Below are 25,632 nucleotides of genomic sequence, written 5' to 3' on the forward strand. Positions count from 1 at the left end.
ATCTCTAACTCACTCAGGCATGTGACAGTCATGGGGACCCACCTTTTCCACGCTTCCTTTGTTGTTGGAAAGGGCTAACCTCAGGTAAGTGTCAACACAGGAAGCCCATCTCTGCCCCAGATAGGTCACTAGTCTTCTTCCAAGTTCTCTCATCTACAAAAAGACAGAGCCTCCACTTCCAGCTCAAAGGAGGACTGGCCCTGACCCAGCAAGGGACAGGTGCCATCCTCGTGATCCGGAGACTGGAACCCACAGCTGTTGGGGCTATTTTTAAGCAGGAATATGAGTCCCTGTATCCACAGTTCCTCAAGAAGGCAGCTGAGCTGCTGGACACAGGAAAGGGGAACAGAGGAGCAGGGGAACAGGGTAGGTGTCCATCTACCCGAGTGGCTGTGACCAAGCTCTACAAGGCATAGAAAGGGTGAGCCCATGGGGCAGGCGTCTGTACCCGGAGCCCCAGGGCAGGGCTCCACTCCAGCTATGTACACACATACTCTACAGTCCTTGGTCTCTGGTGAGCCAGCCTTCCAGGAGCCAAAGCTGCTCTTTCCAATTCCAAGTGCTTTGCCACAGGCTAGAAGTCAAAACACCTAATGCAGAAGAGAGCCAGAAAGACAAAGGCAGAGGTCCAGGTGCCTCTGGTGTTCGCCATAGAAAGTACTTCAAATAGCCAACATCTTGATACAGGATAAAGCCAGCACCTTAATAAAATGACACCCAAGCCCATTATGTGGCATTATGCCAACCTCACCTGAGAGCTGCCCTAGAGGACAAGGTAGTCCTCGGGTTCTGTGAGGACAGGTTTCACCTACTCGCCACCCAATTGCCTGGAAAAGAGCCAGGTACACAGAGGCCCAATAATAAATACCAGCCAAACAGCCTATTCTAAGATCTTCCTGCTCTTGCAGTGACAACATCTTTTTTTTTTTAGAAGAGCAGCCAGCTCTCTTTTTTTTTTCTTTTATTTATTTATTTATTATATGTAAGTACACTGTAGCTGTCTTCAGATGCACCAGAAGAGGGCGTCAGATCTTAGTACAGATGGTTGTGAGCCACCATGTGGTTGCTGGGATTTGAACTCTGGACCTTCGGAAGAGCAGTCGGGTGCTCTTACCCACTGAGCCATCTCGCCAGCCCCAGTGACAACATCTTACTAATACCATCCCATACAGACATGGCTGGTAATAAGAAGTCCTACGCTGAAGTCACATGACTGGGCAGGGAACAGACACAGGAGCATACAGAAAAACATACAGAAAACAGGTGCCTACCCGGGACCCCCAGAGCCCTTGAAACCCTAGCTCACAGGCGATAAAGCTCAGTGTCTCCATAAAAGCTGGTTCACTCTCAAAGTCCTTTCTCTAGTGGAAAAAAACAAAAAACTCCTAAGAAAAGGAAGGTTTTAAAGAAACATATTTTGTTAGGCAAAACCAAAACCAAAACCAAACCAAAAAAAAAAAAAAACCCATTTCAATCCAAATGGAAAAATAAATATCCCCATCTTCTGTTTTGTTTTTAAGATGGTCTCCCTCTGTATCTCACACTGGTCTTAAATTCAAAATTCTCCGACATCCTCTTCGTGAATGTTGGAACTACAGGGTTCCCACCTCACCTGGTCCAGGCAATATGGCCTCTATCATTCATGTTCTGGGTTTTTTTTTTTTTTTCCCAGCTGAGCAAGGCTGTCCTTCATAACACTCCCCTCTCCTATAGTATCCACTCCAGGGCTGATCAACCACCTGCACACCCTAGGTCCCTTCACTAGGGAACACTTCCAACCCCTTTGTCTTCTGTGACCTTGGCATTTCTGAGATGTCCCCACCCTGTTTCTTTTTATCAATCAAAGACACCATTATTCAAGTTTTAGTCTACTTAAAAAAAATATACCAATAGGTGAGGGTTTCTGGGTCCACATTAAATTCTTTCCCTCTTTACTTGAAAATATAAAGTTTAATAGAATGTTCCACACTTAAAAGTAATCTCTCGGGCTGGAGAGATGGCTCAGCGGTTAAGAGCACTGACTGCTCTTCTGAAGGTCTTGAGTTCAAATCCCAGCAACCACATGGTGGCTACAACCATCTGTAATGAGATCTGACACCCTCTTCTGGAGTATCTGAAGACAGCTACAGTGTACTTATATATAATAAATAAATCTTTTTTTAAAAGCAATCTCTCTGAAGTTACAATGAAAAGGTTTCTAATTGTCTGATTCTGATCCTAAGTAAAGATCTTCAGGAAAGCACACATCTGTGTTACGTACCATATGTTGGCATGTGTGTTGCAAACAGTTCCTGGGTGAGCCTGAATGAGCCCATCAGCCACTGGCAACCAGGTCACCCCTCAACACACACACCTTCTCAGTTTCTACAGTATAAATAGATACTTTTTTTTTTTTAATGGCGACTTTGGTCTGGAGTCTTAGAAGATTTTGGCACCTGGACCCTTACCAACCAAAGTCTGAACCACCAACCAAAGAACACACATGAGCTGGACCTAGGCCTTCCTGCTCATATGTAGCAGATGTACAGCTTGGTCATCATGTGGATCCCAACAAACTGTGGTGGAGCTATCCCAAAAGCTGTTGCCTGTCTGTGGGATATGTTCTTCTAGCTGGGCTGCCTTGTCTGGTCTTAGAGGGAGAGGAGAGCCTGGCCTCACAAAGACTTGAAGTGCCAGGGTGGGAGGGATACCCAGGGGGGTCCCTACCTGCCCAGAAGAGGAGGGTGTTGGGGGGGGAGAATATTGTGGGAGGGGGTGACTGGGAGGGTGGCAGTGATCGGGATATAAAGTAAATAAGTTTAAAAAATTAAATTACAAAGAGAGAGAGAGAGAGAGAACACTCAGACATCAACACAACCAATCTCTCTCTGGCTTTGCTTTATAAAGACTATAAATAAAACTCCAGAGTTCCTGTAAAATCTAATTCAAAGAAAGCAAGTATACTAACTACTATGTAAACTGCTAAAGAAAACCCCTCAGATGGACCACATTCAGTAGCACTCGCTTGAAGAACGCTGAACAAGACAAGACAAAAACAGTTTGTGAATGGGGGTGGAGGGGAGCTTATCAGACTACAACAAGCTCTGGGAACTCCAACCGACAATATGGACCCTAAACTGCAGACAGAAAAATGAAGGAAAGCACAGGAAAGTGCGTGGCTGGCTACAGTAGTTATAGCCTCGTTAACTCCATGCCTGGCCTCCTTCAGGCAAAGGCTCATTGCTGTTGCGAAGTCTTGACTCAGCCTGCTGTGCCAACGCAGGGGTGAACGCCACACGCACAGTCTCCCAACAAATTTTACAACAAAATGACATCAAGTCAGGCGTCATGGCTCCCGCTCCCATAATCAGCACTTGGGAGATGTCTGTCAAGAGGCTCAGGGTCTGTCTCAAGGGCACCCTGGGCTACTCAGTGAGGTCAAGATGTGACTGGGTTACAGAACAGAAACTCACCTCAGGAAAAAAAAAGAAAGAAATACTTGATCAAATAAGACTATGGGGCACTCCGAGAGGCTGTCATTCAAGAACTCCACCTTCTCAGAGGAGAAGGGAAGTGGGAGATGGAAGGGATTGTGGGAGGGAGTGAGCAGGAGGGGGCGGTGACCATGGTTAAGGTGATTAAAAAAAGAAAGAAATACGACAAGATTTTAAAGGGAAACAAAGTAAAAGTCCCCCTGCCTCCTTTAACAGAACCTGTGCCCCATTGTGACCAGACCAACTGGCCAACAAGCCAGGCTTCAACAATAACAACCAAAATCTAATTTTGAACAGCTCTCTAACTTGCAGCTTCAGCCCCCAGGTGTCTTAGTCAGGGTTTCTATTCCTGCAGAAAGATCATGACCAAGATGCAAGTTGGGGGACAGGTTTATTCAGCTTACACTTGCACATTGCTGTTCATCACCAAAGGAAGTCAGGACTGGAACTCAAGCAGGTCAGGAAGCAGGAGCTGGTGCAGAGGCCATGGAGGGATGTTGCTTACTGGCTTGCTTCCCCTGGCTTGCTCAGTCTGCTTTTTGGTAGAACCCAGGACTACCAGCTCAAGAATGGCAACACCCACAAGGGGACCTCCCACCCTTGATTACATTATTTCCCTCATTGGGAAAAATGCCTTAAATGGGATCTCATGGAGGCATTTTCTCAAGGGGGGCTCCTTTCTCTGTGATAACTCCAGCTTGTGTCAAGTTGACACACAAAACCAGCCAGTATGCCAGGCCTTGCACTCTCCACACAGGAGCGGTTTCTAGTTTTAACTCTCACCTGTTCATCAAAGTCAGTTCCAAAGAACCTTAACCTCTAGGGGACTAAGGAAGTTATTCTGAGTGGCTTTACAACATCGGTAGGCAAGCGAACACCAATCACTTTATGAGATCCTTGGGAACACGTCTCCTCCTCCTACAGTTCTTCTCCTGTATACCCACAGACCCGAGTGCGCCTTCCTTTCCCACACTTGGCACAACCAAGGTGAGCAGTCAGTAGAACTGACTGACCCGACAGGGAAGCTGCTCTTCAGTGTGCATTAAGCAGAACAAAAATCTCCATTTCTTGCTGGTGTGCATGGGTGCCAGCTCCCTCATTTTCCCATCTCCTGCCTGCATTTGTTTCTCCGACAGCTCCCGTGAGGGAAGGCGCTACATCCATCCACCTTGTCGTGATTTCCCAGTGCAGCCATAGACGGTGTTACACACAGATGGCTGAGCATCTGCTCAATGCTCGATGCTTCCCAGTTAGAACCCACATTTCCCACTGCAAGCAGCAAACGGCTCTTTTTCAGAACAGCCTCTGGCAGTCCACGCCAATCATTAAAGGTACCTGGGCTCTCACCTGTCAGATCCCGTTGAAATCTGTCATAAGCTTTGGTGGTTTAACTTCCATCAAAAAGACTTAGACGTTTCACAGATACCTGCCTCTGAATTTACCACCACAGTGGCAGACATACCTCAAGTCCAGTATTCCCAAAGCTGTGACAAGCAACAAATTTACCTTCATCTTAAACATGCTTGACATGCTTAAAGCGAGCTGTTGAAAGGGTTCGAAACTACCACCCTGAAATATAGTCTCTGGGATAGCTAGGATAAAAGTTCAGAACACTAGAAAACAGCAAGCTGCCAGGATAAGTCCCCTCTAACAAGAGACAGATTCAACAAAGACTAAGCTGGCAGATTTCCTTGAAGTGGTCCTTGGAAGACTGAGTCTTATGTCAGGAGTCATTTCACCTGAGCCAGTGCCTTAGTTAGGGTTTTACTGCTGTGAACAGACACCATGATTAAGGCAACTCTTATAAGGACAACATTTAATGGGGCTGGCTTACAGGTTCAGAGATTCAGTCCATTATCATCACGGTGGGACTATGGCAGCATCCAGGCAGGCATAGTGGAGGAGGAGCTAAGAGTTCTACATCTTCATCTGAAGGATGCTAATAGAATACTAGCTTCCAGGCAGCTAGGATGAGGGTCTTAAAGCCCATGCCCACAGTGACAAACCTACTCCAACAGGGCCACACCCACCCCAACAGGGCCACACCCATTTCAATAAGGCCACACCCACTCCAACAAGGCCACACTTTCTAATAGTGCCACTCCCTGGGCATATTTAAACCATTACAACCACACAGCCCACCTTACAAACCCTCCCGCCCACTCAGCTTTCCTCCAAAGGATGAGCTCTGCTTCACTCCCTCTGCTTCTGCCCTCCATGACTGAACTGCCTGGGAATTGCTGTAGATCAGACCTCAGACCTAACTCCACTTCCCACCAAGACAAAGAGAAGCCTTCAGGAGGAAGCCAAGACAAAAACGGTCAACTGTGAGGCTGCATAGAGCTGTCCTTGTGTCTATCTGCTTTAAAAACTTTCAGTGATTCCATCTTCCCCAGGCTGCTGGTACAGAGGGAGCCACCTTCCCTAAGTCTTGGTATGAAAACTACAGAAGCCGGCAGTGCCTCCCCTGCCTCCATTTTTGTAACTGAATCCAAGGGGGACAGCACACCTTCCAACAAGGATCCTTTACCACTCTAAGCTGAAGACTTGGTCCGTGACATAAAACCATTCAAGGCAGCAGGTCCCACTGATCTAAGGGCTCCACATCCATGAACACTCCTCCACTTGGCAGTTTTAAAGGCCTGTGTGTGCTAACTAAAAAATCTATCCCACAGCCATGGGGATGGCTCACTGGGTAAAGTTGCTGGCAATTATGTAGACAGTTTGAATCCTATAACCCAGCACCCACCTAGTGGAAGCAAACAGCAGACCCCAGAAAGTTGTCTCTGACCTCCAAACCCTGGCTCACTTGTCCCTCACACCCCACACAAGGAAGGGACAGTGTAAACCTCCATGCATCTCAGCACTGGGAGGACCACATCAGAGGCCAGTCTGGCCTTGAGACAGATTCTGTCTCAAGGGAAGTGTTAATGCATTCCGATGTTGTCTTGTGGATTTCGATTCTGATTCCTCCTTCTCTAATGTACTCTATAAATAGACAGCTTTACCCAAAGCAGAACCCCATAACTAAGATCACTGCAATTTCTGCTAAGGGTTATCATTTCCTCAAGAGAGCTATAGACTCTGGGGATTCTTAGACATAAAACTGGCTAGAGTTCCAGATGGAGATATACTCCAGACCCTAGGCCACGCCCAGTTTCTACCTAACCCAGGCATCGCCACAAACCCCCAGAGGGTCGTATGCTCTCCCTAGCACACGCTGGCCCCCTGGCATTCCATACAGTTATGAGCTCTCTAGCAGCATGGGATAACTCTGACAGAGCAGGGAAAGGCAGAGTTCCAGACTCTCTGGATCTAGAACACCCCAACCCCATGCCTCCCAGAAGCCCAACCTATTAACTGAACCCACTTCAGTTTGGTTTGGGTTTTTGGGGGGGGAGGATGCAGCAGCGGGATAACCAGTCAGACCAGTAAGGGGCTCTCTCTCTAAGACCCAACTCTGTCCTACTGAGTCTAGTTCCATTTCTGTCTGACTTAGACACCTTGGACTCAGTCTGGTTTCTGTCACAACTTCTAAATCCAGGCCAGACCAAAGCATGTATCAAACTCACAGAATTCGAACCCTAAGCCCACTGAGCTAGGGAAAGCCCGGGAAGAACTTACCTAGAACGACAAGCATCAGTGCAATCTCCCATGAGGCACCTGTGCTGGTTATCTGGTTCCTGGGGGAATGATGGGGTGGCTGGAGCCCTAGCTTCATAGCTCATCCAGTACCCCAAAGTTATCAATTCCTTAGACTGATCAAACAACACAAAAACTAGATGGCTAAGGCTTCTAGAACAAGAGCCCGGTCTGAAAATGCTAACAGGCAACCTGACCTGACAGATGGCACTTAGGGAAACCGAAGCCAGGCACAGAAAATTCCTGGATTGGCTACAGTTTAGTCAATCACCTAGTCTACTGGCTGCCACATGGTTAAGGAGCAACAGGTTTTCCTGTGTGGAACACTGTTATTGCAATTAAACACCACATTGGCTTGGCCTGTTCAGTCCAGACTGCATCCATACTTAGCCTCAGCGAATTATATTCATTTGGCAGAGTTTAACTTAGCTTTTCTTTTCTTTTCTTTTCTTTTTTTTTTTTTTTGTTTTTGGTTTTTGGTTTTTGTTTCTGTTTTTCGAGACAGAGTTTCTCTGTATCACAACTCAAAAATCCGCCTGCCTCTGCCTCCCGAGTGCTGGGATTAAAGGTGTGCGCCACCACACCCAACTTAGCTTTTCATTTTTAATATAAAAGCATTTCATATTAACCTGGCTTTCCGGGTTATATGGAAGTAAGATTCAAACTAGGAAATTAACATGGGCCACGAGACACAGGATCACCGCAGAGACTCCTCCAGCTCTACAATGAACGAGTTTCCCAGTTCTTTTCTTTCCCAAATCTAAATATTTCATTTGGATAAATGAAGATGGGAGAAAGGTTAAAGGGGAAACAACATCCATTTAGTACAGACCCATGGTTACAAGCCCATCCAAATAGCAGAAATTAGCACTGTTGCTCCAGTAAAATATACCGCTATCAGTATACCTCGGTCCTTGCCTAACGACCCTTCCCCAGTCAATACAGCTAACCATAGGTAACTCGCTGGCCTCGGGCTGTGAAGCTGCCTTAGCCTCCGGTTTGACTTATCAGATTCAGCAATCTGTGTCAGCCAGAACACCCAGAGCAACAACGCAGTTAGCATGGCCTGCCTGTCACTGGGAGAGAGCAAGAAGTCATCACCAATGACTCCCCATGGCCAGGTGGATAGAAACAGAGGCTATTTCTACCGATGGCTGTTTTCACCTCAAGCAACCTTTGTCTTGAATGTTGATTTAGCAATGTAATCCCACACGAACAGGCATCAGACCCATAGGCAGTAAATCTTATCTGTTCTGAAACATGAATGAGTGTCTAAATGTCCTTTTCTCAAGGAATTTCAGAGAAGCTACAGGTTGGAAGGTGTGGTCGACAGGCTGAGTCCAGGGATGCCATATTTACTAACGCCTAACCTGACCCTTGCCACCAGCCAGATTGTGTTGCTACTGGATCCTGCACAGTTGTGATCAATCTCAAGCTACAGACTCAGCGAGCAAGTTTCCTGCCTCGATCAGGTTTTACACTAACTGTAACAACAAAACATCAGCATAGCCAGGAGGCCACTTTAGTTCAGTGCCCCCTACAACTTCTTTCTGTGGTTGAGCTCGTATTGTTCACGGGTGTTGAAGTGTTTCTGTTATTCAAATACCACTTCTTGTGGAAAAAAGGTCAGGGGACCTTTCTAAACTGTTCCTCACTAGGCAAAACCTACTGGAAGAATGCCCAGCATTCTGTAGACAAAGTTCCCTGCATCCCCAGCCCAGCCAACGTATGGATCACAGACATATTCAAAACCCTCTGAAATACTCAATAATTGTTATAAATCCACTATGAAGTGCCCCTTCCCCCTGACTCATTCTTGAAGGCTTCGTCCTCAGCTGCTGATGGTCTTTCAATCGGTTCTGGAAATCTTAAGAGGTGGGGCTGCCTAGATGAAATAGGGCCCTTCGAGAGTATCCCTAATGGCTGCTCTTTTCCTGGGCTTCCTTCCCCTCCTGGCTGGTCACGGTGAGGGAAGCTGCCTGCTCCACCACATGTTCCCAGCTGTGGTATGAATCCTCATGTCAGGCCCACAAGCAGTAGGGCCAGCAGGTATGGATTGAAAACCCTGATATCATCAGCCAAAAGCAAGTAGGTCTGCTCCTGTTGGGAGGCGGGGGGTCACGTGTTTTATCACAGCGCCCAAGTTAGCGGCATGTCAGGAGAACCAAGCTTCCCGTCAGCTCACGTGAGTCGCAGATTTGATAACCAACCTGTAGTTTCCTTCTAAAAATAAACTGCATTCCTTAAATCCTGATTATATTATTATTATATTATTTATAACAAAATACATCTATGAAGCTGAAAGAGGAAAACCTAAGCACACAGTAATTAAGGCCAAGGAAGATGGCTACCATCACCTACCTACCCCAGACAAGACAGTCAGAGCCTCTGTATGCTTCGCCACTGAGTTATACCCTCAGCCCATGTTCCCCAAGTTTTAAGCTCCTTTCAAAGAATCTCTTTCTCCTGGTGATGCGGTTTCTGTCTAGTGCTAAGCCAGTATCCTTGGGTTGCATTTTGATTGGTTAATTCTTTGAGTTGGGAAGTGATCCTCTCCACAATGGTTCCCACACCAAATGGGCCTGGATTCTTCCTAGGTGAGCTGATTTTCCAGCTCTCAACTGGCGAACATTACATCAGAACTCAGACAGCTCCCAGCGGTTAACAGTACCATCCTATAGGACTGACCCACCTCAGATGTCAATGGCCTGGTTGTCAACTGTAGTCCTGACCAATCAGCTATAAACCGGGAATCACCATGGCTCCTTTTTCCATTTGATAATTTATTTGAACAGCCTGCAGCACTCCGGAACTTATTATGATAAAGGCTACAGATAAATAAGCAGATAAGGGAATGTCCTAGGGTGAGGTCCGGAAGATTCCAAGTCCACACGCTGTGCTCTCTGTGAGGTTGGGGTGCACCCTTCTCCCTAGCAACATGGTCTGTGTCCCAGCTCGGACTCCTGGGACCTGTAATTTAGGCACTTTTATGTACGCTTTAGCATGTAGGATCAATTTTTGGTTTGCTCTAAGCGCCTCTCTCCCCAGGAGCACCGGGCAGGAGCCACGGACTCTTAAGCTTCTGATCTCAGTTGGTCCAGGAGCTCTAGGGTTGCCTCATTAGAACAAAGGATGCTCTTATCACTAGAAAATCACAAAGGATTAAGATCTCTGAGCCAGGAACCCAGGTCAGAGGGCAATTATTGGAACAAAACATGCTCCTAACTCCCTGTCACACAAAAATGATAGGCTTGATAGGAGCTTGGGCCAAGGGGAGATACCAATGTGTTTATTGCGTATAGGAAGTTGCTCACAGTCTTTGAATCTCCTCTGTACAGAGCACTTGGCTTGATTTCAACAGCAAAACTTCCTTGGGAAATGGCACCGAAGGCCCCTTGTGTGGATGTCTCACCTGTCCCCTGACTAATCAACTCTTGCCCTGGCCCATCTAAGGCCTGGCATCTCTTTCCCTGGTTCAGCACCCCCAGAGATTGGGCATTCCACAGATACTGTGTATCCACAAATAATAAACTTGAACCAGAAAAGAGAAAATAGGAATACTTCAGACACATTCACTAACCACCCTCAGTGCCCTCCCTGTTCCCTGAAGACCAGTGGTCTTCAGTCTGTTCCAACCACACTACAGAGTCTCCTGTCCATGTCTTGCCAGCCTTCTCTCTGCTGTGAGCAGATTGGATTCCCTCCTCCCTGATTGCATAGACCTCCCTTCAGCTTCAGGGAAAATCCGTTTGCTGATTTTCTTCCCTGCCTCTGGCTCCCCCTTGATTCTTACTGTTTTCTCTACTGCAGGGCTGACTGGCCAGCTCCAGGGAATCTCGAGTCTAACAGACTCTCGCTGGCCTCAGGACCTTTGCACATACTGTTTCCATGTCTCCTGAGGTATTTTTTTCAACCTTTGACCCTATCTCACACAGCCTGCAGGTCTCAGCTGAGATCACAGGTCCTGAGACCTGATACATGGGGCTCCGACCTGCACTGCTTTGGCTGATTTTGTCTCCTGTAGCCCCTGCATCCGCCAGCATTTGTAGCATCATGATTCAATGTCTGGAGACTTCTTCTCTGATTGTAAATAATTAACTGGACTTTGCCAGCATATATGGAAAACAAAATGGTTTCATGCACAGAATCTTCTGCAACACAAACATCGTTTGGGTTGTTTTATAGTAATTGTTATTCTTGATTTACACGTTAAGAGCCCGAGACCCTGGAAGAAGCATGTCACGTGACAGAGTCGCCTCTCTGAGCCTTGGAGGAGCCTTTGCACAAAGGGCAAAAATCTAAACCACTTTCCTTTCTAGAGAGAAAAAAAAAATATCTGGAGTAGATTATCTTTTATGTTTAAATGAAACTACCTGGCTGGGTTGGCTCATTTCTGAAGACAGGTGTAAGCCTGGGGCGACACCCACCCTGCACATGCTAAACACCGGGAGGCTACGCACAGCCCATTGAGGGGACATGGAACCGACCACAAGGCTAGGACATTGTCCCATCAACTTCCTGATCCCAACACCCTCACAGAGGTGCTGGGCAGAAACCTACCAAGCTCTCTCAAGTTTTAGCTTCTGCTCAATTTAATGAAAGCTATGGGCGTGCATAAGGAAGCCCAGGAGCCTAGAGAGGCTCATGTGGACTACACAACGTCATCTCATCCTCACCTGACAGCCCTCCCCTTCCCTCCTCTCCCCTCCTCTCCCCTCTACTCCCCTCCCTTAGTCTTCCCTCCTCTCCCTTACTCGCTCCTCTCCTCCCCTCCCTTGCTCTCCTCTTCTCCTTTCCCTTCCCTTGCTCTCTCCTCCCCTTCCTTACCCTCCCCTCCCCTTCCCTCCCTTCCCTTCCTCCCCTCCCCTCCTCTCCCCTCCCCTGTGCATAGAGAAACCTCTTCCAATTCCTCCTTTGTACTCCCCTTCATCTTTCCAAGTCCATGCCCACAGTACTATTTGAATTTTCTTTTTTCTTATTTTCAGTGTCAGGGATCAAACCTAGGACTTTGTTCACAGTACTCAGGGGCCTCTGCCACTACACCAGATGCAGGGCAGTTTGGATGGTCCTTGTTGCTGAGGTGGAATCTCACCATGTAGCCCAGGCTAGCCTTGACTTCTCAATCAACCACCCTGTCTCTGCCTCCCTCATCCTGGATTACAAACCTATGGCACCTCACCTAGCCTCTCGAGTTCTTAGTGTAGACACTAGCTGTCAGCTCTTAGCCATGGAGGATTCAGCTGCCTCTCACTGACCACATCCCACCTACACAATAATTTCAGCTCATCATATGACCAAGAGAGCAAAGTAAAAGGACCATGTTTTACTTTGGACAGAGCCTTTAGCAGACAATATGATGACATTTACCAAGTTGTTTCCCCTGCTCACTGATCCTGAAAACATTCCGGATAGAGCCTTTTCCCTCCACTGAGTGACTTCACTGAGAGAGGCTACTACCGACATGCACAGGATGGACAGACAGCATGAAGAAGAAACTCCCCAAGAGCACCTGCCTGGCAAGTCCAAGGCCCTGGGTACAATTCCAATAGAGAAAAGAGAAAAACCAAACTTGTACTGGTAAGTATGCTACTGCAGCATAAAATGTCCCACCTTCACAGATAGGCCCCAGCAAAGTCACTCACAGATATAGTCTCTACGGGAACGTTCACAGGCATGGACGCCATACAAAGATGTACAGGGGGCTGGAAAGGCGCCTCAGTGCTTAAGGGCACTTGTTGCTCTTGCAGAGGACCAGGGTTCTGTTCCCAGCACCCACATGACAGCTTACAACTATCTGCAGCCCCAGTTCCCAGGGATCTGATGCCCCCTTCTGACCTCCCGAGGGCACTGCACACACGTACTGCACATACATACATTCAGGCAAAACACTTATATTCATAAAACAAAAAAATCTTTAAAGGAATAAATGTTCACAGCAATAATAACAACAATAGTTAAAACAACAACTAATTCAAATAGCCACCAGCAAGAAGATAAATAGATAGCAATAGACAGCCAATGGACTGTCTCAGATGGCTGAAAATGAGCGTACTCTGGCTATACACACCCTGATTCCATGTCGGAGAGGCCATCTTGTTGAGGAAAATGGGTACCCAAGCTGCTGAAAATATATAAGCCTTGAATAAAGCCTGACTCCCATTACCCGGTTACAAAATTATACAGAACTAAACATGTACTGCATAGGGACAGACATAAGACTGCTGAAACTATAAAGGAAAGCACAGTGACACAGAATTCAGGGCAATTGCCACCTCAGGAGAGGGCAAGGGAAGCAACAGAGCCTCCTTAAGCGGAGGTCAGCACTTGGGGCTGGCTCCATGGCGTAGTCTCTATGTTTGCATCGTACATGCGACCTCACACAGATTCCACACTCAGGATGGCGCAGGACACTAGTCTTCTACGGGAGAGCGCAGTAAGGATGGTTTTTTGTTAGTTTTTCTTCCCTTTGTGAAAAGGAGATCTCTTTTAAAAAGAGATAAAAATCCGGTAGTCTGATAGAACCCCATAGCAGTCAGAAAAACAAGTGGGGTGGGGAGGAGTAGAATCACTTCTGTAAGGTTACCTATGTGTAACCAACAGCTGGTCCTTCCAACAGCCCACGCTCACAGGAGACGTGAGAAGCACTGGTCTGCTACTCATTCCTATGTCCAAAACATGCAGAGTGTCCATTTCCAGGGTGAAGCTCACAGGCTCCCATTTCAGATCTTCCTGGTCTCATTCAATCAACAAATACTTACTAAGCATGTTCAAATGGCAAGAAGCACTCCAGCCAGATAGAGTACAGGGAAGGGACAGGGCTCCCCCACCCCACCCCAATCCCCTGCTATTGGGCCCTCTCTAGTTGACTGTGGGCAGCAGATAAAGCCGCCAGGAGCTGAGAAGTAACACAGGTGAAAAGCAGATTTTCCAGAAGAGCAGAGGGCCCAACTTCTCAGTAGGGAAGGGGCAGGTCCTACATGTCTACAAAATGGAATTCAGGGTGACAAGAAAAACCATGAAGAAGGGGGTGGGTGGGGGTGGAGTGAGGGATGTGTGGCCTTCTATGTGAGCCAGTGGGGATAACCGGAAAAGCCAGAGGCAGAGATCACTGCCTAGGTCTGTATGTAAGAGCAGAAGGTGGAGAAGGCCCAGGATTTAGCAAATAGGAACCACCTACCATTCTGAAGAAGAAAACCTACTCAGGCTACTTTTTGATACATTTGATGAACAGTTTATACAAGGAGGAGAGGGGAACCTGACTCAGTAAAGTGTTATCTGTGACATTTGCTACTTTAATTTTCAATACTTTCCTCTCTCTCTTCCTCAATGTTATCAAAACTTGAGGTCAAGAACGTAAAATCCCTGTCCTTCCCCAATGTGAAATTCATCCTTAATGCTAAGAGCTACTCAGCTCACACTTGCTGGTCCTTGGGCGTTTCCAGTGGCTGACTTCTCACTGCCCACCCCACAGGCTGCACTGTTCCCCTTCCATGTTGGGGGATACCAAGAATGGCTTTGCTCATCTCTGCTCTTACTGTGCACTCAGTAAGGGCAATCCTTGGAAACCACCAAGTTTTCTGTTAATGGTTTATTAGCTCCTGGGATTACGTCCATTATTGTTCCTGTCATTTTCCAGACTTGTTCACTCAGTTCAAACTACTCAATGGTTTCTTCCTTAATAGTATTCTGGGGAAACAAGATCAAAACAGGAAGACTCTAGAAGCAACGTGGAGGCCCCTACACAGTGCAACAGGCTGCCCTGCTCAGGCAAAGATCCCCCTTGCTGGTGGAAACAAAACCCCCCACCAAATCTAGTTACCTGAATGGGTCCCCAGTCAACACCAGATGTGTCTGCTACCCGAGTTTCATTTCTGTGCTATGATTGACAGAAAACAACTTTAGGGAGAGGGTTCACCTGGCTTCACAGTTAGAGGTTACCATCCATCACTGCGGCAACATTAGGGCAGGATCTTAAAATTATTAACATCCACACCCACAATTAAGAGTGGAGAGAAAAATAGGCTAGACCTAGGCCTCCACACACACACATGCAGCAGATGTTCAGCTTGGTCTTCATGTGGGTCCCAAACAGCTGGAGTGGGGGCTATCCCAAAAGCTGTTGCCTATACGTGGAATACGTCCTTCCAGCTAAGTTGCCTTATCTAGCCTCAGTGAGAGATGATGCACCGAGCCCAGCAGAGAATTGATGTACCAGGGCTGTGAGATACAGGAGGAGGGGCACTCTCTCAGAGGAGAAGGGGATGGGTGGAGGGGAAGGATTGTGAAAGGGGGTGACTGGAAGGGGAACAGGGAGCAGAGTGTGAAGTGAATAAGTTAATAAAAAAAAAAGTCCCACCCTCAAAAATGCCACTCAGGTTGTGGGTGCTTCTTCCAACCTCAATTAACCAAGCATTAAAAAAAAAAAAAAAACAAAAAAAAACAAAATCAAAAACAAAAAAACCTCACATGCTTGCCCATAGACCTGACGTAAGCACTCCCTCATTAAGATCTTCTTCCTCAGGCTGCAGAGTTGGATCAGCGGTACAGAGTCCTTGTTTTTCTAAAGGACCCAGGTTTGATTCCCAGCACCCACGTGGAAGCTTACTCTCTTTTCTGGTACCAAGCATAAATGAGGTGTGTGGACATAAGACAGGTAAAACAGTCATACACACAAAATAGTAAAATAAATCTTTATTTTGGAAAAAAAAAGACTCTCTTTCAGGCAATTTTCCGTTGTGAATTAAGTTGTGTAATTTTAAGTTGAGAATTAAAACTAGCCACGATACTAGCCAGAAAAAATAAATAAAAAGACAAAAATTGAAAAACAAAAGACAAACAAAAAACCAAACCAAACAAAACAAAACAAAGCAAAACAACCACAACAGCACTCTGTCTTTATTCCTTTTCAAATTGCCAACACAATCCACGAAAGGATCCAGGCTGAAGTTCTTTGTATGTGATCTAAGAAGCCCGGTACCAAATCTTGGAAAAATACCTTTTTCCTCCTTTACTGTTGTTAGTTTGATTTGTTTTTGTTTTTGTTTTATTTATTTATTTATTTTCGAGGCAAGGTTTTACTCTAGCCCAGGTTGGATATAATTCACAACTTAGCCAGGGCTATCCTCAAACTCCTAACAATGCTCCTGCCTCACTCTCTCTGGCACGTGGACTACCTGTATAATCCACAGAGGCTGCAAAACACTTTCCCACTGGCAACGGGAAATATATTCCCCAGCAATGATTTTAAGGTGTTAATTTTTAAATTGCATTTAAGAAGTCAGGCATGATGGCTCAGGCTGGTAATTCTAGCCCTTGGGAGGCTGAGGCAGGAAGACAGCTTCTAGAGCTGTACCAGCTTGGGCCACAGAGTCCCAGGCCAGGCCCACATCTCTCATAACAAACTTCTTCGTATGTCTATTTTCAGAAGCCCTCATATACTCATTTCTTTTAATGTTACTTTTTTTCCTTCCAACCTACTAGGAGCTAAGCATGATGAAGAGTAATAATTATCCCGCTTAATTCGAACACTTTCCTTGGGATCCTTGTTGGGGTGGAGGGAATCGTGGAACCACTTCTAACCTTCTAAAGAAACTTCAACAGCCTATAGCTTTAACCCTTGTAACAGAGTTAAAACTCTGGTAAACAAGGCTCAGGCCTCCCGCCCCACATTGGTACCCAGCTGACTTAATTCCAACTCCAAAGCCGATATTATCCAGTATTTTCCACTCTCCCCTACTCCCTTCCCTGATCCTCTTTAGATAATTACAAGTGCAGTAACGCAGACAGGGGCTACAGTCAGCACTCTGCAAATCAGAAGACATCAATAACTTACTCGAGTTGTGAGTTTATAATAGTTTCTTTAAGAAAATAATTGTAAGGTTATAGAGGAATGCATAGCACCAAACGCTAAAGTAAAGTAAAATCTTTGAGGCAGGGAGATCTTGTCTAGGATGGCTAAGCTCTAGAGTTACATCCATCCGTACTGCTTTAAAGCGTTCCAGACAGACCTGGGGGAGGTTGTGGAGATGGTGGATGCTCTGTCTGTCCACTGCCTCCCACATGCCGGCTCTTTGTTCTCCCAGGGTGGACTGAACTTTCATAAGCAATATTCCCATGGGCTGTAGACTGTGTCCAAGTGAACACTGCCTACACTTCCTTCCTTCCCAGGGAGGCAAAACCGCTTCTGCCTGCACAGCTTTGGAAATATCTCACCGTGTTCTAACCTGACCCTGACGTAGCAGCCACCCAGAAGTTCCCAGAGCCAGGATTTCATATTCTAGCCTCCCCTCCTCTCAAAGAAAAATGGGTCCCAGGAGGTGGTAAGGGTACCCACCCTTGCTGACTACCTGAGAAGTCAGTGCCATGGTCCCTCCCAGAGTCCCCAAAGCAGGAGCTCTTAAAATGAAGGAGGCAGACTAGGATAAAGAGGAGCACAACACCCATCTACCAATCACAGCTTCCCACAGTGGTCAGCTGACAGGTAAACAGGAAGCCCAGAAGAGGCAGGGGATGCTCCTGTCCAATAGTCTTGGTCACAGTCACGATGCTGCTTGAACCCAACTTGCACCTCAAAGAGAAGGCTCATACATACATGTTTTTTTTCTTCCACCTATTCCTCTTACAATGCTCACTGAGCCTACATTGTGAACCAAGCACCATCAAAGCGAAAACACCTACCCTTATAAACAGGCAACTTAATTGAGGAAACTATCAAAGGGGCTGGAGAGATGGCTTAGTGGTGAAGAGCACTGGGCTGTTCTTCCAAAAGACCCAGGTTCGATTCCCAGCACCCACATGGCAGCTCACAGCAATCAGTAACTCCATTTCCAGGGGACCCAACACCCTCACACAGGCATACATGCAGGTAAAAATATCAATGCATATAAAATAAAAAAGTATATATGCTTTAAGAAAGAAAAAACATCTAGAGGAAACATAAGCATATTACATGAGAGAATGTAATGTGATTTGAATGAAAACGGCCCCTACAGTCTAGTATATTTGAATTCTTGGTCGCCAGTTGGTGGAACTGTTTGGGAAGGATTAAAAGGTGAAGAGGTTTATCACTAGGAGAGGGCTTTGAGGTTTTGGAAGCTCAAGCCATTCCCAGTTTTCTCTCTCTCTCTCTCTCTCTCTCTCTCTCTCTCTCTCTGTGTGTGTGTGTGTGTGTGTGTGTACGCAGTGCATGTGTGTGTTTCTCTGTCTCTGTCTCCCCCACCCCACCCCACCCCGACCTCTCTGCCTCTGGTAGTTATCTCATCATGAGAGCTCTCCTCCAGCGCCATGTCTGCCTCATGTCTGTCTGCTTGCTCCCACCATGATGGTCATGGACTCAGCCTCTGAAACGACAAAGCCCCCAATAAATGCATTCTTTGGTCAGCTGGTGTTTGGTCACAGCAGTACAAAAGTTAAAACTAAGTCAGAGAATCAGAAATTTAGGGAGAAAAAAAATGGAGGCATGTATAAGGGGAGAAGGGGGGGAGAGGGAGGGAGGATGAGAGAGTGAGAGAGAGAGAGAGAGAGCGAGAGCGAGAGAGAGAGAGAGAGAGAGAGAGAGAGAATGAGCATGCAGGAGGGTATATTATAACCCTCATCAGAAAAAAAATTGTGCTTGTGAAAATGGGCAATCCAAATTATTTTAACCTTTGGACTTTTGTATGCCTAAACTCCTACTATCTAATAACAAATTTAGCATAACAATATGAGGAAAAGATTACTGTGCCCTCTTCTTTATCTCTGACCTGTTCACCAGTCTACTGGTTTCTCTGCAAAAAGAAGTCTAGAACCAGCTTCAACTCTCATCATTTTAGCCCCTATTATTTCCTTTAAACATAATATCCATAAACTCTCACACTGCTATAATCTGCCCACTGCATTTCCATATTTTCCAACAATTGCCAGACCAGAGCTGCTGGGTGGCAGTCCTGTGTGGCTGAGTGGAGACCAGCTCAAGGGGAGTACACGAAGTCGGGTTGCTCAATAAATGTTCAAAGGTCAACAGTCACACTGCAAAGGGCATCTAAGAAACAAAGTATCTTCTCTCCATAGGCTTTCTCCTTGTTTCCATTTCTCTTTTTGCATGGTGGTATGTGCCTGTGGCAACAGGAACAGGAATTTGTGGCCAGCCTGGATTATACATTGTAACCTGTGTCTCCAAGAGAAGAGAGAAGTTTCCACATATTCACAGGATGGAGATAAAGGAAACACCAGAGAAGTCCAAAGCCATGGCTATCACAACACACCACTGAACTCGTATACAAATGATCTCTGTACATCTGAGTCATAAACTCTCTGAAGCTCATGTAGCACTGATAGGCAGCTCCACCCTCCACATCTGGATCCTGCTAGATGAAGAATAATCTGAAAACTGCAGGCCCTGACTTACCTGTCCCACTGATTCCTTCCCAAGGCAGTAAGCGCATCAAACACCCCAGAGGCTCAGTGGATTACGTGGGTGGGTGGGCAGCAGTAAAAGTGTCTGGGGGGACAAACTGTTTCCCTACTTCCCAGTTTACAAGTCTCCTGTCCTACCGTCACCCTCTGCAACAGATGACTAATACACCAGATACTCTACTTAATCCACCATAAATTAAGCCACTGTCCCCAGTGTTGTACATACACAGCCCTCTCGGGCCACTTGGCCTCTGCTGCGCTTTGCAGGATGCTACCAAGTTCTTGCTCTCCAGTCCAACACCAAATTCCATGGTGCTACCCAGGGCCTCACAAAGGACTCAAAGGACTCCTTCCTTCTACTGTAACTCCCCCCCCCCCACGAAGCCCACCTGCTCCACAAGTTGTCCCTGTTCAGGGGGGTTCGTGGCCACTCAGCTGCCCAGAACGCTCCACTGTCTACTAACCCTTTCAACCAGAACCCTGTCGTCTCCTACCCACTACTGAGTTCTCAGGAGAGTCTCGGTTGTCATCGTGGACCCTGACCCCACCCTACACCTGCTAGCTTTTCCTGAAGCTAAAATACATGATTTTAGGTAGAAGCATATTCCTCATTTCTCCAACCAGACTCTGCTCCCAAAGGGCCATCTCCAGACTGGCCCAGGTGCAGACAGTCACCAGCAATTAACCTGAGCGCACCGTTTAGGTCTGTTGACCCCTCAGCGACATTCAGTAGAAGGTTATGAAAGGACCATCATCTAAAGTCCCTTTTACCAGAGGTAGCTCCTTATCCAAAGGAATCATTCCAACCCCCTAGGCAAAACACGACAATTCCTCTTCCCTGATTGAGCAGGTGCTCTAGCTAATAACGCGAGCTGATCCCAATCTCTTAACAGCTTTGAGCCATAACTTTTAGAAGGGGAAAATGCCTTGCTTGGGGACTTCAAAGCCTATCGTATTTTTGTCCTATCGTTCCACAGAAGACATTGAAAGGAGAAACAAAAGCGGCATGCTTAATTTCGCTACGCAACTATAGTGCCTCAGTTTCCCCTCGAAGCGAAGACAGCCCCGCCTCCTGGGCCAGAAAGTCCTGGATCTCTTGAGCCTCGCGACGATCTGGCCTGAAGTCCGCAGCTGCAACACCACCTGGAGCCACAGCTGCGTCCAGATGGCCAAGTCCGGGCCTGCCTGGGCGCACCCTTCTGTCACCTGGCGGGGCCCTAGGGCGCCCCGATCTCGCTGCCTTGGGGCAAGCTCTAGAAGCTGCGTCTCCAGCGTTCGCGAGCCAGGTCACACCAGATGCACCTGCCTCTCCCGGCCCGTGAGTCCCTGAGCTCCAAACCCGACCGGAGCTCGCGTGAGAAACGCAGGAAAAAGGAAAACAAGCCATAGGCAGGGCCGTCCTGGCCTCGTCGGCTGCCACCGAGACACCACCTGCGACGCGGCCGGGCGGCAGGGACAGAGGCCGGGCCGGGCCGGGCCGCCGCGCGCGCCCCTTACCGGTGAGGCGGCCGCCCCCCTCGCCGTGCCCGCGGCGCCGCTGCAAGACGAAGTAGCAGCTGCTCTTCTGGGTCACCCAGAGCTTCAGCGCGTTCTTGAGCAGCACCTCCTCGGGCTTGAGCCACATCGCGGCGAACCTGCCGCGCCTGCGGGTCCCGGTTCACATCGCCCCAGCCGCCGGCCGCACCGGGCCGAGCCCGCTTGGAAGGAGGCGGCGGGGACTGCGCGCGGAGACAGAAGCGGGAGCGCCTGCCGAGCCCCGGAGCGCGGAGACCACAGCTCGCCGGGCTCACCCCGCGCTGCCCGCCGTGGCTCCGCCCCGGCTAGACCCTGCCCACCAGCCGCGGTCCCGCCCACCCTGAAGCCACGCCCTCCACCCTCCCCGAGGCTCCTGTGGCGCCTCCCTGGTTTCCTAGTCTCTGCGGCTCCCGGCCAGGGTTCCGGAGTGGCGGGAGGAAATCGGAGCCACTGCCAAGTCTCCTCCCTCTGGTCCGGGACGCGTCCAGTCTCGAATTCCCTCCTTCCCGGTAGGAAGCGAGCAACTGCTCAAGTTGTCTCCACGCTCCTTGTTTAATAGCCGGAGGAAGGACCTAGGGGGAAAAGACATCTTGTTATCCAAGCTGCAGGTTGCCCAACCCAGAGTCTTAACCTTAAAGAGCACAATGCACGCCAGTAAACTGGAGTGTGTTCAAGTTTCAAATCACCAAAAGCTAACACTGAAAATCGGAGACCATTGTATCTGGATTTTTTTTTAATACTGCGCTCTTCATTTTTTTTTTTTTAAATAACACGGAATGTTACATATTTTAGTCCATATATACAGCAAGGAGAGGGTCAGAGAAATTGCTTTCCGTTAATTCAAACATTTACATTTCTTCTTTATTACATTTTATTTATTGGAGGGGGGTGGTCACGAGAGACAGTTTGGCGCGTGGAAGTCAAAAGACAAGTTTGAGGAGTCAGTTCTTGGCTTCCATTATGTGGACCCTGGGAATCCAACTCAGGTCCTCAGGCTTGGCAGCAGGAGTCATTCTAGACATCCCCCACTTACTATTTCTCTTGCAGAATATTTTTTCATGCTTTTGTAAGGATACAACTGAAGCTATAGGAGAGGTGGCAACGCAGAAACCTGAGGCCAGCAGCAGACCATACTGAACACTGAATGTCCCACAGAGACATAGGACCTAGAAGGCACCACTATGAGACTCACCCCTGCGGGTCCTCTCCGCCAAAATAAAGCTCTTGTGTCTATTCTGAGAAAACGTTAAAGATAAAAACAAACCCACTAGAACATGGGAGCAGGTAATAGTAACGAGAAGCCACGGGGCATGTGGGTGCAGGGTTTTAAATAAATATTTCCTCTAGGCTAGAGTAGACATGTTAGCTGTCCTTGAAAAAGGCCGAGTGAGGGAAAGAGATCCACGTGTTCTCTGTGGGGAGGCGGTTAGATCGGATATCTTAGCCAAAGGGAGGGGAAAGGTTCCCTTAGTCCCTGGGTTTTGACAAAAGGACAAAATGTGGTTGTTAAGTAGGACAGAACTGGAAAGTAGAAGCTGTCCTGGGGGAGGATCAGAAACTGGTCAGATCCAACAGACAGTAAGTAGCCCTGTAAAAAGCAAAGTGAGACGGGAGGTTGGGGGATGGGGAGGACGGTGGAGGGGAAAATAAGCAAGTTTTAGAGCCATGTTGTATACAAATGTCACCACAAAGTAAACCCATTTCTCTGAAGACCAATCAAAAAATACAGAGAGAAAGAAGAAGAAGAAGAAGAAGAAGAAGAAGAAGAAGAAGAAGAAGAAGAAGAAGAAGAAAAAGAAGAAGAAGAAGAAGAAGAAGAAGAAGAAGAAGAAGAAGAAGAAGAAGAAGAAGAAAAAGAAGAAGAAGAAGAAGAAGAAGAAAGAGAGAGAGAGAGAGAGAGAGAGAGAGATTGAGAAAGCTGGTACACTGGCCAGCCACAGGCAACCATCTTCTCAAGAAAACAGAAGTTTATAAGCTTCAATCACAGGCTTGGAGCCACACCAGAGTCAGAGGAGTCAGGGATGGGTGGCAAGAAAAGATTCCTTCACAAAACATTCCCAGGCACCCTTTGCTCTCTGAAACACTGCAGGCCAGAACCATAGAGGTGAATTGGATATTAGTGCTTTTGTGTAACAAGACATTTCCTGGGAAAATGCAACACACATGTCTACTCACCTCAGATACCGATCCCATGACAGACCAAAGTCCAACCTGGTCAACCAATGAGTTTTCTTGGGGTTACTTACAGGAATATGGGTGAGAGGTGACTTACAAGACCAGAAATGACTCAAAGACAGCTGCATCACCAAAACCCACACCAGCGTGAGTGACAGCTCACAAAGCTGGGAACCAGAAACACAGTGCACAGCCTGAGGGCAGGAGAGTGTCCTTTCTAGGTACCTCGGTTGGTCTACACTCTTCCAGGCAGATGGGCCGGCTGATTTCTGCTTCTTCCAGGGAACTAGCTGGTCTGGGCTTAAGAGTCTTCTTTGTGGTCTTGCTCTACTGCATCTGAGAGGGACTCTTGGCTTTTATTGCTACTCTGGCAGGAAGGGGTAGCTGGCAGTGGTGGGGGTGGGGGTGAATGGGGTGGTGTGAGTCTAACCGGTTTCAGGGCCTTCCTGAGGCTATTTGTTTACCTTCCTGCTTAAGGAGCTTCCCTGTAGGATGGAATATTTTAATCTTGATGGAAACTATTATACACCTGCCCTAAAGATTCACAGATAGGAAAACAGACACAGAAAATTGACATAGGCTGATGATATGGGGATGCACAAATGGAATGTTCAGGTGCTGGAGAAACAGGTTGCGAAAGCTCTAGAGAACACCTTTTGCTAGACTAGAGCTTAAAAAAAAAAAAAACCACACACACACACACACACACACACACACACACAGGCTTGCCATAAAGTCAAGGCTAAAGGCTCCTGGCTGCCTTGGCCTCCAGAGCTATGAGGCACATTTCTATTCTTTATAAATTATTCACTCTGTGGTACTCTGTGATAGTAGCAAAAAACAGATGGACCTGCTACACACACCCAATGAATATCAGTGGTTCTGATTGAATGTAAAAATCTCCTGACCCATCCACAGTCACTCACATTGCAACTATTTAGCGCTTCCCGGTCAAATGTTAAAAGCAAGAGAAGTAGGGGCTGGAAAGGTGGCTCAGTGGTTAGAAGCAAGACTACTGTTCTTGCTGTCTGGTTGCCAGCACTCAGACAGCTCCAGGGATCCAGCAGTCTCTTCTGGCCTCTAGGCACTGCACTCCCATGAGCAAACCCACAGAGACACACGTGATTTAAAACATTTTTTACTCTTTAACTTGACTCGAGGGGAGCACAGAGAAGCATCTCTGGCTTACCTCTCCTCCCATTTCTGAGTCTCCTGCCTCTGCCTTTCACCACCACCTATGTCAGAGAGGAGCCAATAGAAGGCAGAAACACTCAGAGGGCTCTCTAAGGAGCTCAGCCTTCCAGACACAGAACAAGAAAGGAGATCCAGGAGAGCTGGGCAAGAAGACATCCACAGGCACCCACAGCATCCTCCTGTCAGCCACCTCTGGGGCTAATCACCCCTTCATGGTGTTATCTTGGGTTGGATTGTACCCCTCAAAAGGTCTAGGTTGGCGCTCTAACCGCCCCCCAGCACCCCAGACTGTGACTTACTTGGAAATAGAACGCATGCAGATATAATTAGTGAGATGAGGTTATTAAGATAGATATTAGTACAGTGAGTGGGATCCTTACGAAAGGAGGAAGTTGGGGCAGGCACACAGAATATCGTGTGCTGATAGAGTAATGCTGTTGCAGTATAAGTAAACTGTAGGCGCTCAGAGAGAGCCTGGAACATCCTAAGAAGGTGCCAAGCCCAGTGACTTGATTCTAGGCTTCCACATACAGAACTGAGAGAGAGTGAAGCTCTACTTAAACAATCTGGTTTGTGGTCCTTTGTAAGCCTCATCCCAGCAAAAGACTGGTTGCCTCCTTGATTCTGACTACATCTGTACAGGATCAAGTTGCTTCCAACCACTCTGGTTCTGTTAGGACCCTCCCGGCCTGATACCAGGAATGACCTCAGGAAACCGTTTATTGATAAAGAAGTCTGACTGAGTTACTCTTCTAACTGTGCACAGGAAACATAAGCATGTTAGTAACCCATGACGTTCACTGGCAGCAGGATTACTCCAAGAAGCCCTGGTGGTGGTGTGAGGGGTGGGTAAAGAACAAGGCTTGGGGGCTCTTGCTGCTAAATGTGGTTGCTATGGCAACGATGGCGATTACAAAGATTGTACAATGAGATGGCTGTTTCTGACTGCTCTGAAGAGTGAAAGGAAGAGAGAGAGAGAAAAAAAAAACAAAGAGAAAGAAACAAAGAAAGGAAGGAAGGAGCGTGAAGTGTTAAATTCCCATCTCAAGGTACAGATGTGATGAAATTTCAAAGATGTTCTTATCTGTGTGGCCACAGAATTGGCCAACTCTTCTTATGATCCCAATATAATTGTGTGGGTTATAGAACTGGGACAAAGGTTCCCACCTAACCTCAGCACTGTCCCTTGCTAAGAACGGGACACTGATTGGGAAGATACAAGTCAATAGATACATTTTGG

The 25,632-nt window shown here is 47.3% G+C and overlaps 1 protein-coding gene across 2 annotated transcripts in view; it reads right to left on the reverse strand.

The window, feature by feature from the left end:
• Tbc1d8 (TBC1 domain family member 8) overlaps positions 1 to 21,364 on the reverse strand; it is a 109,501-nt gene extending 88,137 nt beyond the window's left edge. The window contains exon 1 of one of the 2 annotated variants that reach the window (XM_029476619.2): positions 21,006 to 21,364. In XM_029476619.2, the coding sequence (XP_029332479.1) occupies positions 21,006 to 21,132 (127 nt within the window). In that variant the 5' untranslated portion in view covers positions 21,133 to 21,364. The remainder of the gene's footprint in view (positions 1 to 21,005) is intronic. The other variant, XM_021185175.3, reaches the window with a different exon arrangement.
• Between the last annotated feature and the right edge of the window lie 4,268 nt (positions 21,365 to 25,632).

This window comes from Mus caroli, unplaced genomic scaffold (genome assembly GCF_978045245.1).
Source record: "Mus caroli unplaced genomic scaffold, Mus_caroli_1 scaffold_1, whole genome shotgun sequence".
NCBI lineage: Eukaryota > Metazoa > Chordata > Mammalia > Rodentia > Muridae > Mus > Mus caroli.